Raw genomic sequence first — 13,481 nt, 5'->3', positions numbered from 1 at the left:
GAAGCCCTGCACTGAACAGGAGGGAACTTGAGGCCCAGGGACTAGAAGGTCCTTCCCAGAAAACACAGAGCGCCTTGGAGGAGGGGCAACCCTCTCTCTGGGAGACTGGAGTCCACCGAGGACCTGGGCTGCAAGTGGGCCCTTTAAATCTAAGCTCCACCTTTGCTCAGAGTGGGCTCTGGGGAGTATTTATAAGGGGGTGTGCCTCCTGTCTGCTCCACAGAACTCCTGCCGCTCCTGCCCTCTGACCTCACGGCCTGTCCCCCCAGTCCCCCCCAGTGCCCACAGCCACTGGCCACAGAGAGGTGTCATGGACTTCCCACCCTTTGACATGTGGAGAGACTACTTTAACCTGAGCCAGGTGCTTCTGGGTTTAATTCAAGGCTGGGGGCAGAGACTGGAGGGTGAGGGGGCCGAGAAACTCAACCCCAGGCCCCAGGAGATGAGGGAGGAGGGCCTGGGGGTCTTGTCGGGAAACCCGGCTGCCCTGTGCAACTTCTGCAAGCACAACGGAGAGTCCCGCCACGTCTACGCCTCCCACCAGCTGAAGACCCCTGAGGGAGTGGTGGCGTGTCCCATCCTCAGGCACTACGTGTGTCCTTTGTGCGGGGCCACCGGGGACCAGGCTCACACGCTCAAGTACTGTCCGCTCAACAGCAGCCAGAAGTCCCTTTACCGTCGCAGTGGACGAAACTCGGCGGGGCGCAAAGTCAAGCGATAAGTAAGACCCTTCAGGTACCTACCACCTACACCCCAAAACCCTCCTAGCCTCTGACCCTACTTCCATGTCCTCTGCTCACCCAGTCCTCTGGGGGGTCCCTGCATCCCGGTGTTCTCTACTTTCAGGATCATGAAACAAAGGGAGGTGCTGGCAGCCGGGACCACTTGTCTCAGATTCCTGATACCGGGAGAGCCTTTCTCCAGGGACCGCGCCTCTTGGTGGCTTCCTTTGGATCGTGAGGGCCTGCTGATGACACTAAGATGGCCTCTTTGACTTCTTGGCTCCCCAGAAAAGATCCCTGGGGGGATCCTTGGATTCCCCACCATGTAGAATCGCATTCAGTGTGCTCTGTGCTCTGATGGGCCTGCCTTCAGAACCCAGGGACAGTGCCAGAGACTGGCCCAGACTGGCACTCTCAAGAACTTGATGTTGGTACTGTGATGCCGTCCATCTATCTTCACCTTCTTCAGCATCTGCAGGCTCAGGTTTCCCCGTGGACCATTCAAGATCAGCCCTCAGTTCCTTGAACTAGAGGAGGGTCAGGGCCCTCTGGGAAGCCTGCCAGACCTTTGTAACTTCACAGACTGCCTCCTGCCTTGAGTGCTGAAGCCCATAGCTCCCCCTGCTTCAGTGCTAATCCCATTTCACTCTACTCCTGCCTCCAAACCCCAATCACTGATGGGTTCCTGTGAGAGATGTTTGACACCCCCCATCTTGTTACTTGAGTGTATTAGGTCAGTGTGTGTCCCACAGCCAAAAGAGTGAGACCCCATCAGAACAGCGCCTGCTTGTATTTTACTGTTAGGCTCAAGGGAGAACTCCAGTTGAGTTTGTTGTTCATTATTTAGCAAGCGGGTTTGGAGATTTTATGAGGATGGGGCTGTGAGCGCTGGTGAATAAAGAGTTTTAGAGTTAGTTTTGAGACCCTAGTGCCTGTAATCTTTTAACTTGGTTGGCCAACTTGGTGGGCTGTGCCTTTGGGAGACAGAAGTGAAGGAGGGGACTGGAAGGCTGCATTTGCAAAACCCTGGGAACCATTGGAGGAGCAGGAAGGAGTCAGACCTGCACTCCAGTCCTGCCTCATATGTCTTCCAACACAGGGTGTCTGTCTGGGGACACGTTCCCAAATACTTCTCAGCTTCCACCGAGACACTGCTTTTTTTCTTTTTTAATAATAATAATAATAATAATAATAAACCAACCTGTGCAAAGGCCAGGTGGTGCTGCATGCACGACTTCCAGAACTCAGGAGGCAGAGGCAGATCCATCTCTGTGAGTTTGAGGCCAGCCTGTTCTGCATGAGTTCCAGGACAGCCAGGGCTACACAGAGAAACCCCTCTTTTGTCTTGAAAAACAAAAGAGAAAAGAGGGTGTGGGTGGGACCAGGTAATTCAAGGGAGCTGACTTTCTCTCTGCCATGCCCTGGGGCCTGGGACTGAACTCGGGTCTCAAGCTTAGTGGCAGGTAGCTTTCACCCATTAGGCCACCTCGACCGGCTCAAGTTCTGTGTTTTGTTTGTTTTTCTTCCTTCTTCTTCTTTTTTTCCTTCCTGTTCACTAGAGAGTGAACCCAGGGCTCTACAGCTCTGATTACCCATGGGTTCCCCTCCTGCCTTATGAGACCAGGAACTGCCAGATCTGAATCTTACTCCTTCAGCTCCCCAGCACAAAACTGTTAAAAAAAAAAAAAAAAAAGGTATAAGCCAGTATTAAGTAGTAGAGGCACTCCCGCCTTGAATTTCAACACTCCGGAGCCAGAGGCAGGGGGAGCCAGCTGCAGGGGTGCCCTCCTGCACCTACGGCCCCAGCACCCACAAGCAGATACACACCATGAACCCTAAGATGTTAGGCCGGGAGTTGATGCGGTTTTCCTCTAGTCAATCCCAGCAGGCAGGCGAGGCCAACCTGGTCTTTCACAGAGCTAGTTCCAGGACAGCCAAGGCTACATAAAGAAATGCTGTCTCAGAACAACAACAACAACAACAAAGCAGCCCCCAAAGTCTTTTTAATGTATGTGAGTGCTTTGCCTGCTTGTGTGTCTGTGCACCACGTGGTCCTGTAACTAAGGATGGTTAAGAGCCCTGCGATTGGGTGCAGAGATCTCCGGCCCTCATGGGAGAGGGCTTAACTGTTGAACTATCTCTCTAGCCCCTTTTCCCAGCCTGTGTCACCTTTTCCTTAAGTGTTGGCGACACATACTTGTCCTAGCCTCGCTGGAGGCTGCAGCGAGATTATTGCTGCAAGCTCAGTGCCAGCCTGGGAGACTACTAAGATGCCTTCAAAAACAATCTTTGTAAGTGAGCACCAGAAGGACAGATGATGCGCCGGCTACACAATGACTTTGAAATTTTTCACCAGCTAGCCCTGATGATTTTCGTGAGGCTGAACTCAGCCGTCCAGCTATCTGACTATCCAGTTCATCCAAGCGGTGCTCTGGATTCATTCCTGCTCTGCGCTTTTGATTAAAATGGGCCAAGGCCAGGATCGCCGTGCCCACCCTCCTCCAACAAATTCCTGCCTTTGAACTACCTTTCCGAGCCATGACGTCAAATTGTGGACAGGGGCCCTCCCAGGCGTGATTAGGAAGTTGTTGGGTTGCTATGGTTACCGCCTCTGCATAGGCGGGGAATAGCTCCAGGGTGCCCCGCCTCAACCCGTAGGAGGTAGTTTCCTAGCGATCCTGCGCAGGGGCGTGATTAGGCGTGGGCAGCGAGGTTTCCTAACGCCTCCCCAATCCCACCCACGCAGTTGTCATGGAAACGAAGCTCTAGTCCCCCAGCGTTTCCTCCCTTTTCCCTAATAGAAAAGACTTCGTTTAGCGAGAAGAGTAAGCTAGAGGACTACCCAAAAGGAGGAGACTCAGCTTGCTTGGTTCTAGCGTTCTCCCTACCACCTTCCTCTGCTGAGCCCGCACTGGGATTTAGTCCTGGGTATCACCGCAGGCAAGATGCCAGCGACCCGCATGCGCACTGTAAGTTTGCACATGCGCCATTGGGCACCAGAAGCCCTTGGAATCTAGTTTAGCGCTAGTTGTGCGGCTGCGCAGCCGTATCCCGGTGAAGCCAGGCGATGGGCAGTTCTGCGCTTGCGCCTTGCTGAGCGGCTAGGCGCAGAGAACACAGCCCAGGCGGTCAGAATCTGGAGACCGTGTTCACCCGGCGCGCATGCGCCTTGGCGCTCGGTGCTACTGGGGGCGGGGCCCAGAGGGGGAGGGAGAGGCGGGGGGGAGGGAAGAGGCCGCAGAAGCCGAAGCCCTGACCCACCGCCAGGCAGGGGCTGCGGTGGCGCCGGTGAGTGACCCCGCGGCCCAACTGGGGTCCCCATCCTCTGTGCTCCATCACTCTTTTGGAGTTCCCAAAAGCGTCGGGGGTCTCCTTCTCACCTCGGACCCCCGTTATCTCCAGAGCTCCCCTTCATTCCCGGCCACCCCAGCACCCCCACAATCCCTGCAGACCCTCAGCCTTGATATTTCACGGTCTTATCCAGAGGCCCCCATTTCACCTTTATTCCTGGACATCCTCTCTCAGGGACCCTAGAACGGGAACCCACTGCCCTAGGAGCCCCCTTCCCAACGCTCCCCTCTGATCTGAGCCCCCCCCCTGGCTGCTGCATTGCCCGGGTGGCATCACTTCCCAAACTCATGCATGTTCGACCCCAGGGCATCCCCGATTATCTTTCCCTGTCCTGTTCCTCTGCGCCCCCGTTCTCTTCTAACTCCTGCAGTGACACCCTTTTCCCTTCCACTTTTGCTCATTTCCCTCCATCCTTCCAGACTGTCCCCCTAATACCCATCAACTCCGCGAGGCACTCGGTGGCCGCGTGAAGCACAAGATGGGCACTGGGCGGGTGTCACCTACTAGGAAGCGCCTCTGATTACACTCAGCACCGCGCCGCTCCCATCACCACTTTTGTACAGGAGACCGGAGGAGCCCGTGTCGGGGCGACACGGGGACACCAAGCCCCCGCCAGCGCTGTTCGCCCTTTGCCCGCAGAGCCGGCGCCCCCCATGCGCCAGGCAGCCGATCGGTGGCGTCTGGGGGCGCCATGGCCTCGGCGACCGCGGCGGCGGCGCCGGGCGAAGCGGAGGAGACCACCCGGCTCCGCAAGCCGCGCTTCTCCTTCGAGGAGAACCAGATCCTGATCAGGGAGGTGCGTGCCCACTACCCTCAGCTCTACGGCGCGCAGAGCCGTCGGGTGAGCGTGGCCGAGCGGCGGCGAGTGTGGGACAGCATCGCCACCAAGATCAACGGCATCACCAGCTGGAAGCGCACCGGCCAGGAGGTCCAGAAGCGCTGGAATGACTTCAAGCGCCGCACCAAGGAGAAGCTGGCTCGCGTGCCGCACTCCACGCAGGGCGCGGGGCCCGCCGCCGAGGACGCCTTCTCCGCGGAGGAGGAGACTATTTTCGCCATCCTAGGGCCGGGCGTGGCGGGCGCCGGGGCTGAGGAGTCCCCGGCAGCCGCCTCGTCCCAGCCTCAGGTTCCGACCTCCGGTACGCAGCGGTATGTGCTGTCAGAAGACCGCAGACCTAACCGACGGGCAGGTGAGTCCCAAAGCCAGCGCTTTTCACAACTGTAACAACCGCAAACACTCCCGAAGCCCACAGTGCGCAGTTCACGCCCAGATCCTTCAGGCGTGTTCATGGCATTCTCGCAAAAAAACTCCTAGGTGAGTGCTGCCGCTCCCATCTTAGAACTGGGGCTTTAAGATCAGAGAAAGAAAACGACTTGGGAGTTGAAGGCAGAAGAAACGGGACTTCAAGGCTAGCCTGCGCTACTGGAGACGCCGCTGCCTGGGGGTGCCCAGTCAGTAGAGTGTCTTTTCTAGCTTTCAGGGTTTCCTGGGTCAGATCCCCATACTGGATAGCTGTGTGTGGTGGCACATGATTGTAATGTCAACACCAGGAAGTTCAACGGTAGCCTGTGTGCTTAGCGAGGTAGAGGCAACTCCGAGCACTGCGGGATCCTGCCTCCCCAAAATAACAATTTAAAAGAGAAAAGAAAACGGATTGTTTCTGGTGGTTCCAAAGCCCCTTGATAACTGCCAGAGGTAGGCATGGAACCAGTCTTAGGAGGCTTGGCTCAGGGTCCGTAGCTGGAATGTTATCATCAGCCAGGTGGGATTTCAGTGGGGATGGGGGGAGCTGGGGGAGCCTGAAAGTGGTGGCCTTTTTCCCCAGCTACTGTGGAGGGCTGGGGCAAGAGGCTCGGGGGGGCTCAGTGCCCGCCCTGGGTTACCGAGTGAGTTCACGACCAGTCTGAGAGCCATGGGCAGGCATTGGGGTGAGAGAGAGATGGGGTGAGGGGAGGCTTCCGTGCAGAATTTAGTGTGTTAGTCACGTTGTCCCCGGACAGGGCCACCCCAGTTAGTGTTCTCTCACTTCTGCTCCTGCAGGGTAGAACCAAAAAGTAAGTTTCTTCCTCCAAGGTTTCTGTGAAAACTTAAGTCAGGTGATACAGGCAAATCGCTAGCTATGGCATCTCCTGAGTGCATGGCCAGCCTGTGGAGTTAGGTGACCGTCAACAGTGCGTGGTCCATACTGCTTTGCCACTGTAAACCAAGGCTTGGAGAAGCCTGGGGACTTCCTCAAGGTCATGTCTGAGGAGCTGCTGTGGAGACCTCCCTCCTGCTCAGCATTCACTCTGGATTTTTTTTACCCCAATGAGATTGTCTCATGTACCCTAGGCTGGCCTTGAACTCCCATCATACCTGAGGCTGACCTTGAACTTACGCTCCTTCTGCCTCTACCTCCCTAGTCCTCAGATTTCGAGAACGTAGATAGAACCATGCCTGGCTTCATGCAGTGCTGGGGGTGGAATCCATACACTGTGCATGCTAGTTAAGCACAACAGTCACTGAGCCATGGTCTCTAGGCCACTTTCTTCCCTCAAACGCCTGCCCTGTGCTGACACCAATGATTGACACTGTTCCCCGTTCCCCGGTGGAGAAAAGAGTGGCTCAAGGTGACAGGCATAAAGCAGGGGAACCCAGGGCCTGAGTGAGCCAGAGGCATATACCTCACCCAGGCTCGGGGGTGCAGAGGAGGGCTAATGGGAGAAGATGATGTCAGAACTGACACACAAAAAGTGTGGACAAAGAGCTCAGAAAGTCATCCTAATGGGAGGAAAGGCCTGTGCAGCCGCACGGAGACAGGATAGCCTGGCCCGGTTGGAAAGCTGAAGGAAGTTTGAGGGTTTGAGGATGGATTAGAACAGAAAGATTACACAAAAGACATTTCCTATGATCACCATTATCATTTAGATGAGATCAGCGAGATCAATAGAAGCCAGACCACATTTGGTCTTGGCGTGTATGGTCCTTGTGTAGCAGTACATGCTGTAATCCCAGCACTAGTGAGGTGGAGGCAGGAGGATCAGGAGTTCAGGGTTTACCTTGGCCAGTCTGGGCTGTGTGAGAGCCAGTCTCAAAAAACTGGCTACATGGGGGAAAGAGATGTGCTCTGGGAAGCCATTGAGAAAGGGAGGGCACAGGCATGATCACACTAGGCAGCTTCTCTCTCTCTCTTAGTTTTTTGAGACAGGGTTTGTCTGTGTAGCCATGGCTGTCCTCTGTAGATCAGACTGTCAAGAGATTCACTTGCCTCTGCTTCCTGAGTGCTGGGATTCAAGGGCTGTGCCACCACGCCCCACAGTCCTTCTCATTAATGTCTCGAGTCTTTACTTACTTGTGTGTACCTGCACACGAGTGTGGGGGTAGAGATCATGAGCCAACTTTCAGAAATCTCTTTTCCACTGTGGAGTCTCTGGATTGAAGTCAGTTTACACAGCAAGCATCTCTATACACTGAGCCAGCTCACTGGCCCCTTTGCTAGGCAGTTCAGAAAGGTTCATCTCCCTACCTGAGGTCACGCAGCTGGTAGGCGGTGAGATGTTGAATGGTATTCTATGCCCAGCCTCTGGTCTTCGTGCAGTTTTTGCCCATTAACAACTGAGGAGTTAGCGGATGTGACAGAATGCAAGCACCAACTCAGGACTTGGAACTCACTTACACAGAAGGCATGTGGGAGAGAGGAAACTGCCAGAAAGCCAGCCTATGTTCTCAGTTTGAACCAAATCTCTTCCTGTGAATTGAGAGCCATGATAACAAGTTTGTTCTATGTTCATATGTTGTCTGCATGCGTGTAGGAATGCATGTTTGCATGTATGTGGTGGTCTAAAGTTGATGTGTCCTGGGCAGGCTCAGTCAATCAAACCCAGAGCTCACTGATGGGGCTAGACCCACTAGCCAGCTCCTCCACCTTCCAAGACTGGCATTAACAGGCTTGCTGCCATACCTGCCCATCGCAATCACTGTTTAATGAGAGCTCTTCCTGGGGTGGACTCTTAGATACAGTGGAGGACAAGACAGATTCCTTTCCCTTCAGAGAACTGATGTATTTGAGGATACATACCACAAAGAGTCAACACTATACGAAATGCTAGTTAAGTGATAACTATTAACAGAGAAGTGATTTCTGCTGAGAGGGTGTCAAGCCACACAATGGTGGATCACATTGAAATCCCAGCACTCAGGGGGCTGAGAAGAGAGTTTGAGGATAACCTGGGCTGCATAGAGACCCTGTGCCCAAAAGCAGTTAAAAGTCATGCGGTATAGTAATGATAGGAGGGCTTCTTGGAGGTCATGAAATCAAGCAGTGACTTGAATTCAGAGGTTGAGCCTAGTGGATATCCGAGGAAAGAATGTTGCAGTTAGAAAAAAAAAACTACACGGTAAAGGCCCTGAGGTAAGATACACTTAACCAGCGCGCTCTCTGTCTCTGTCTCTGTCTCTGTCTCTCTCTCTCTCTCTCTCTCTCTCTCTCTCACACACACACACACACACACACACACACACACACACACACGGTCACTCTATGTAGCCCTAACTGTCCTGGAACTCACTTTGTAGACAGGCTGGCCTTGAATTCAGAGATCATCCTGCCTCTGACTCTGGAGTACTGGGATCAAAGGCCTGTGCCACAGCACCTGGCTTACCTAGCCACCTAATACTGTGTAAAATTTACAGAGTGAAGTTGCTGTACTCAAAGAAGCAGGGCATGGTCCTGAACAGCTGCAAGCAGCTTGCTTGGGTCTTTGTTGGCACTGAACTAAGGATCACCTATTTCTGACATAGCATTTGAAGGCTATGACAGTCAGGCGTGGTGGCACCTACTCAAGAGTTCCAGAACTCAGGAGGCAGACACAAGAGAATCATCCCAAGCCTGGGGCTGGCTGTTCTATATAGTGAGTTCCAGGCTACCCGGAACTACAGATAAGATCCTGTCCCTCCAACACAAAAAACACCCCCCAGAAAAAAGCTACAGTTACAGACACCTTCAGTCCTAACACTCGGAGGCTGAGGCAGGAGGATCTCTGAGTTTGAGGCCAGCCTGGTCTGTAGAGTTGAGCTCCAGGACATCCAGGATACACAGAGAAAACCCTGTCTTGAAAAAAATAGCAACAACAAAAGACACCTCCCCCAAAAAACTTAAAGGAAGGCTTAGTAGGGGAAGGTGCTTGCCACCAAGTGTGACAACTGGAGTTCAATTCCTGGACTGACATGATGGGCAGAGACAAGCTGTTCCGTGACCTCTGCATGCACAACATGGCATGTGTGCCCAGACCCCTATAAACACAAATAAATAACAACAACACACACAAAATAAAACAGCAAATGGGAAAAAAAAAAGGCTGGGCCAGTAGCTCAGTGGTAAAGCCCCTGCGTAGAATTCCCCAGTGAGGGGCTGGGGGTATAGCTCAGGGGTACACACCTGCCAGCTTGTATGAGGCCTGGAGTCCCATCCTTGGGCTGGGAAAACAGCTGTGAGCACAAGGAAGCCTTAGCTGGTAGAGCTCACCTAGAATGATTAGACAACAAACATGGACTGAATGCCCGGGGGAAATGAGTGCTCCGAGACATCACTGAGGGGTGAAGGCAGAGCTGGGGAACGACTGGCAGCCACTTGAAAAAAACAGCTAAGGAATGTCTCCTTGAGGAGGAAGCACTAGAGTCTACAGGCCTGGAGGCCACCACACCAACTGCCCCACAAGCCTAGGCAGCCATTGATCACTGTTTGCGTCTGTCAGCATGTTCTAGACACTTTGTGTAAGAGGAAGCAGACAGCACAGTCACTTGTGCCTTGGTGGCTTCCTGGCGTCTGGCTATGTTTTGGTGGGCCCCTGAAAGGCTGATGTTGGTGAAGGGACTGAGCATGTGCTAGATGAGGGAAGGGAGTCCAGGGGTTTGGAGAAGGCCAGGGCTGTGGCGTCAGAAGCTTCTAGATTGGGTGTTGGATTTAATCAGGTTTATGTGGAAGAGCGTCTACACCAGGATAGTGCCTTCAGTAAGGTAAAGGAGCCAGCTGTGGCAGTGCCGGCCTGTGATCTCAGCTCCTAAGGAGGCTCAAGTAGCAGAGTTGGAAGTTCAGGGTCAGCCTGGACAGTTTAGCAAAACCCTGTTTCAAAAGAAGGGGAGCTGGAGAGATGGCTCAGCAGTTAAGAGTGTGTTCTGAGCTGGGCATGGTGGTAGATGCCTTTAATCTCAGCATTCAGGAGGCAGAGACAGGTGGATCTCTTAGTTCAAGGCTGGTGTGGTAGGCTAGCCAGGGCTACACAGAGAAACCCTGTCTCAGAATTGGAGAGAGAGAGTACTGTTTGCAGAGGACCCAAGTTCAGTTCCCAGCACCCAAGCCTGTGGGCTCACAACCACCTGGCACACCAGCTCCAGGGGCCTCTGGCCTCCAGAGCTTCCACCCCACCTGCACATACCCACACAGGCACACACATATATAGAATTAAACTTAAATCTTAAAAAACTAGCTGGGCACGGTGGTACACGTCCCTGAACTCAGGGAGGCAGAGTCAGGCAGATCTCTGAGAGTTGGAGGCCAGCCTGGTCTGCAGAGCAAGTTTTAAGACAGCCAAAGCTACACAGAGAAACCCTGTCTCGAAAAAAGCCAAAAACAAACCCTAGAGCTGGAGAGAGAGAGAGAGAGAGCGCTCAGTTAGTAATAATGCTTGCCACGGAAGTAGGAAGTCCTGAATTCAATCCCAAGAACCCAGGCTCAAAAGCCCGGTGGTATAAGTTCCCATGTGTGAAATCCCAGCACAGAAGAGGGGAAGACAGGAGGCCCCTAGAGGACGTTCGCTAGCCAGCCAAACCAAATCAGCAAACTTCTGGTCAGTCCACATACATGTACATATGTGTTCATGCTTCCTCTCCCCCCACCCCACACAGAATAATAGAAGGAGTTCAGTTGTGACGTAATGATAGAGCACATACATAATTTGAATGAAACTGTGGTCCAGCTCCGGGTAGGAGAAGAAGAATGGGGAATAAAGAAGTTATTTTAGCCCCAGAAACTGGAAGGCTGGAACTGGTGTCTTCTGGGATCAAGGGCTCAGTCCTGGAGTGAGTTTGAGGTGTCATTAGACAATGCACAGACAGTGACCACTACTCCACCCCCACTGACACTTGAGAGCTGCTTGAACTCAGGGAAGAGGTTCAGCTCACTCAGGACATGGTCCAAGAATGTGAATGAGGTCTCAGGTGAGTGAAGGTCCTAAAGGCCAAGCAGGCTGGGATGGAACTAGGAAATCCGCCATCTTGGCCAGAGAGAACTTCTGGAAGTCTGACCCCTGGGCCAGCCACTCCCTCTTCCAGGGACTCCAGCTGAGGGGTAGGGATGAGTGTCCAGATACTCTTGCTACCTAGGGGTCAGGCTTTCAAGGCTTTTGTCCACTAAAGCATGCCACCAGGTTTAATGCATCGACTCCTGACTCCTCTGCATCCAAGGATGATGTCATGGGTGTTCCCTGATGTGCTTGAGACAGGGCTGTCTCTGTTACTTAGGTTGGCTTTTGGGGGTGGGGGTGTGTGCGCGCGTGTGCTGATGTGGAAGAGGTCTTATGGGGTTTTTCCCCCTTCTTTTTGCTATGGTCTAATGTAGTCCAACCTGGGTGTGTAGTGGATGAAGGCTTTCAACTTCTCCATCTCCTGCCTTGGCTTCCTAAGTACCAGGGTTAACAGGCATGTGCCAGTGTGCCTGGAGGGTGTGACCCTTGGAAAGCCTGACTCTAGCCAGGTGTGGCAGTGCCCACGTAATGCCTGCACTTAGAAACTGATGTGGGAGGATCAGGAGTTGCAGGAAAGCCTGTACCACACAGCCCCATTCACTGAAGAAGGAAGGACTGAGAGGTTGCTCTGGGGCCAGGAAGCCAAAAACTGGAATTGAAACCTTACAGACTCATTATAACTTACCCAAGGTCTCTCTTCTTACAGATGCCCCAGTGCAGAGCAAGGGGGCCTCCAGCAGCCCAGAGTCCTGGGCCCGGCCCCCGTGCAATCCCCAGGAAGCCAAGGAGCGTGAGGCCCCGTCCCCTGCAGCCATGCAGCCTGTCCAGCTGCCCCGCCTGGCCTTGTCTCCGCTCCCTGCTCCTCCACCGCCACCCACGCCGCTGGCCCAAGTGGCACCATCATGCCCTAGCCCCCCTCCTCCTCCGCCGCCGCCGCCGCCACCCACCTCAGCCCCGGAACAGTCCCTGGACTTCCTGCGGGCTCAGCAGGAGACTGCCAATGCCATCAGGGAGCTGGCTGGCACCCTTCGGCAGGGACTGGCCAAACTGAGCGAGGCCCTCAGCGCCCTGTTACCCCTTCTGCCAGGAACCCCAGCTGAGCCGCTGCCTCCGCCCCCACCCCCACCTCCGCCCCCACCTCCCAAGCCGGTCCTGCCATCACCTGCCCCCAAGGTGGAGATCACCGCAGAGCCTGTATCCGTGGTAGCTGCTGTCGTGGATGGGGCCGTAGTGGCAGCTAGGGGAGTGATCATGGCCCCTAGGAGTGAGGAAGGGGTACCCAAACCCCCCTCAGCCCCACCACTTCCCCTCCACGACTCACCCCCACACAAGAGGAGGAAAGGTTTCCCTTCTCGGAAAAGGCGGGGCCGCTGGAAGTCTCCGTGAAACCTACTCCTGTCTATGCTCCTGCCTGCAACCCCTCTCCCTGCTTGGCGCAGTCGAGGAGGAAGATGCTCTTTGCCCAACCCTGCTGCACCCTGGCTTCCTGCTCTAGGGGAGTGAGCACCCCACTTCCTGTGCTAGTTAGTGCCTGATTTCTCTGGGTGAGTGCCCGGGTGGACTCCCTCAGCCCCTCTCTCGGATAGGCGGTGTCTGCCCGACTGCCTCCTGTAACCCCAACTTCTAAGCCATCAATTTTATGTTACTGTATTACCCTTGGTGGGGTGGGAGGGGGACCTCCTGGCTCTGCGACATGCCCCTTCGAAATCATTGCTGTTCTTGACTTGAAGAGAAGCAACGCTCCCCACTCCCCCAGCCCGGAATCCTTTGGAGGGGGTGGGAGTTGCTTGACAAATGAGAACATAGAAGGTGGAGGACTTTAGGGAAAGGGAGGCAGAATTCTGACTGGGGAAGTATAATGGGGTCCTGTGCCTCCCGTTGCTGCGTGGCGTGTCTGACCTCCAGAGCTCAGACACCCCCCCCCCTTTTCTCCTCAGTGCTGACAAGATGTCAATAAACTTATTTTCATACAATTAACTTGAGGCTCCGAGACAGGCCTTGGGAATCCAGCACCCTTCCCACGGTAGGCCACACCTTCCCAGAGGACACGCCTCCTGGATTTGAGGAGGGTGGGTATTTTTTCTAACTCCTCTAAAAGCTTTAACTAATTCTAGTGTAGAAGCCCAGACTGAAGGTAGTTGTAACCCCAGCTACACGAGGGAGGCTGACGGCATAACGAGACCATGT

The 13,481-nt window shown here is 54.2% G+C and overlaps 2 protein-coding genes across 3 annotated transcripts; both read left to right on the top strand.

Moving 5' to 3' along the window:
* The first annotated feature begins 269 nt into the window (after positions 1 to 269).
* On the top strand, positions 270 to 865 carry Nanos2 (nanos C2HC-type zinc finger 2). The gene is made up of 2 exons (XM_055615683.1): positions 270 to 721; positions 847 to 865. Exon 1 carries the CDS (start codon positions 311 to 313, stop codon positions 719 to 721), a length of 411 nt encoding a protein of 136 aa, XP_055471658.1. The 5' UTR covers positions 270 to 310; the 3' UTR covers positions 847 to 865.
* A 3,081-nt stretch (positions 866 to 3,946) lies between these two features.
* Mypop (Myb related transcription factor, partner of profilin) lies at positions 3,947 to 13,265 on the top strand. 2 transcript variants are annotated; one of them, XM_055615553.1, is made up of 3 exons: positions 3,947 to 4,010; positions 4,637 to 5,263; positions 12,001 to 13,265. In XM_055615553.1, exons 2-3 carry the CDS (start codon positions 4,765 to 4,767, stop codon positions 12,678 to 12,680), a joined length of 1,179 nt encoding a protein of 392 aa, XP_055471528.1. In that variant the 5' UTR covers positions 3,947 to 4,010; positions 4,637 to 4,764; the 3' UTR covers positions 12,681 to 13,265. The 2 variants fall into 2 exon arrangements, with proteins under 2 accessions (XP_055471528.1, XP_055471527.1); XM_055615552.1 differs by having other exon boundaries at positions 4,493 to 5,263.
* Positions 13,266 to 13,481: the final 216 nt, after the last annotated feature.

Source organism: Psammomys obesus, unplaced genomic scaffold (genome assembly GCF_907164565.1).
Source record: "Psammomys obesus unplaced genomic scaffold, mPsaObe1.curated_primary_1811, whole genome shotgun sequence".
Classification (NCBI taxonomy): Eukaryota; Metazoa; Chordata; class Mammalia; order Rodentia; family Muridae; genus Psammomys; species Psammomys obesus.
The sequence above is the reverse complement of the archived record's forward strand: the minus strand, read 5'-3'. Positions and strand labels throughout refer to the sequence as shown.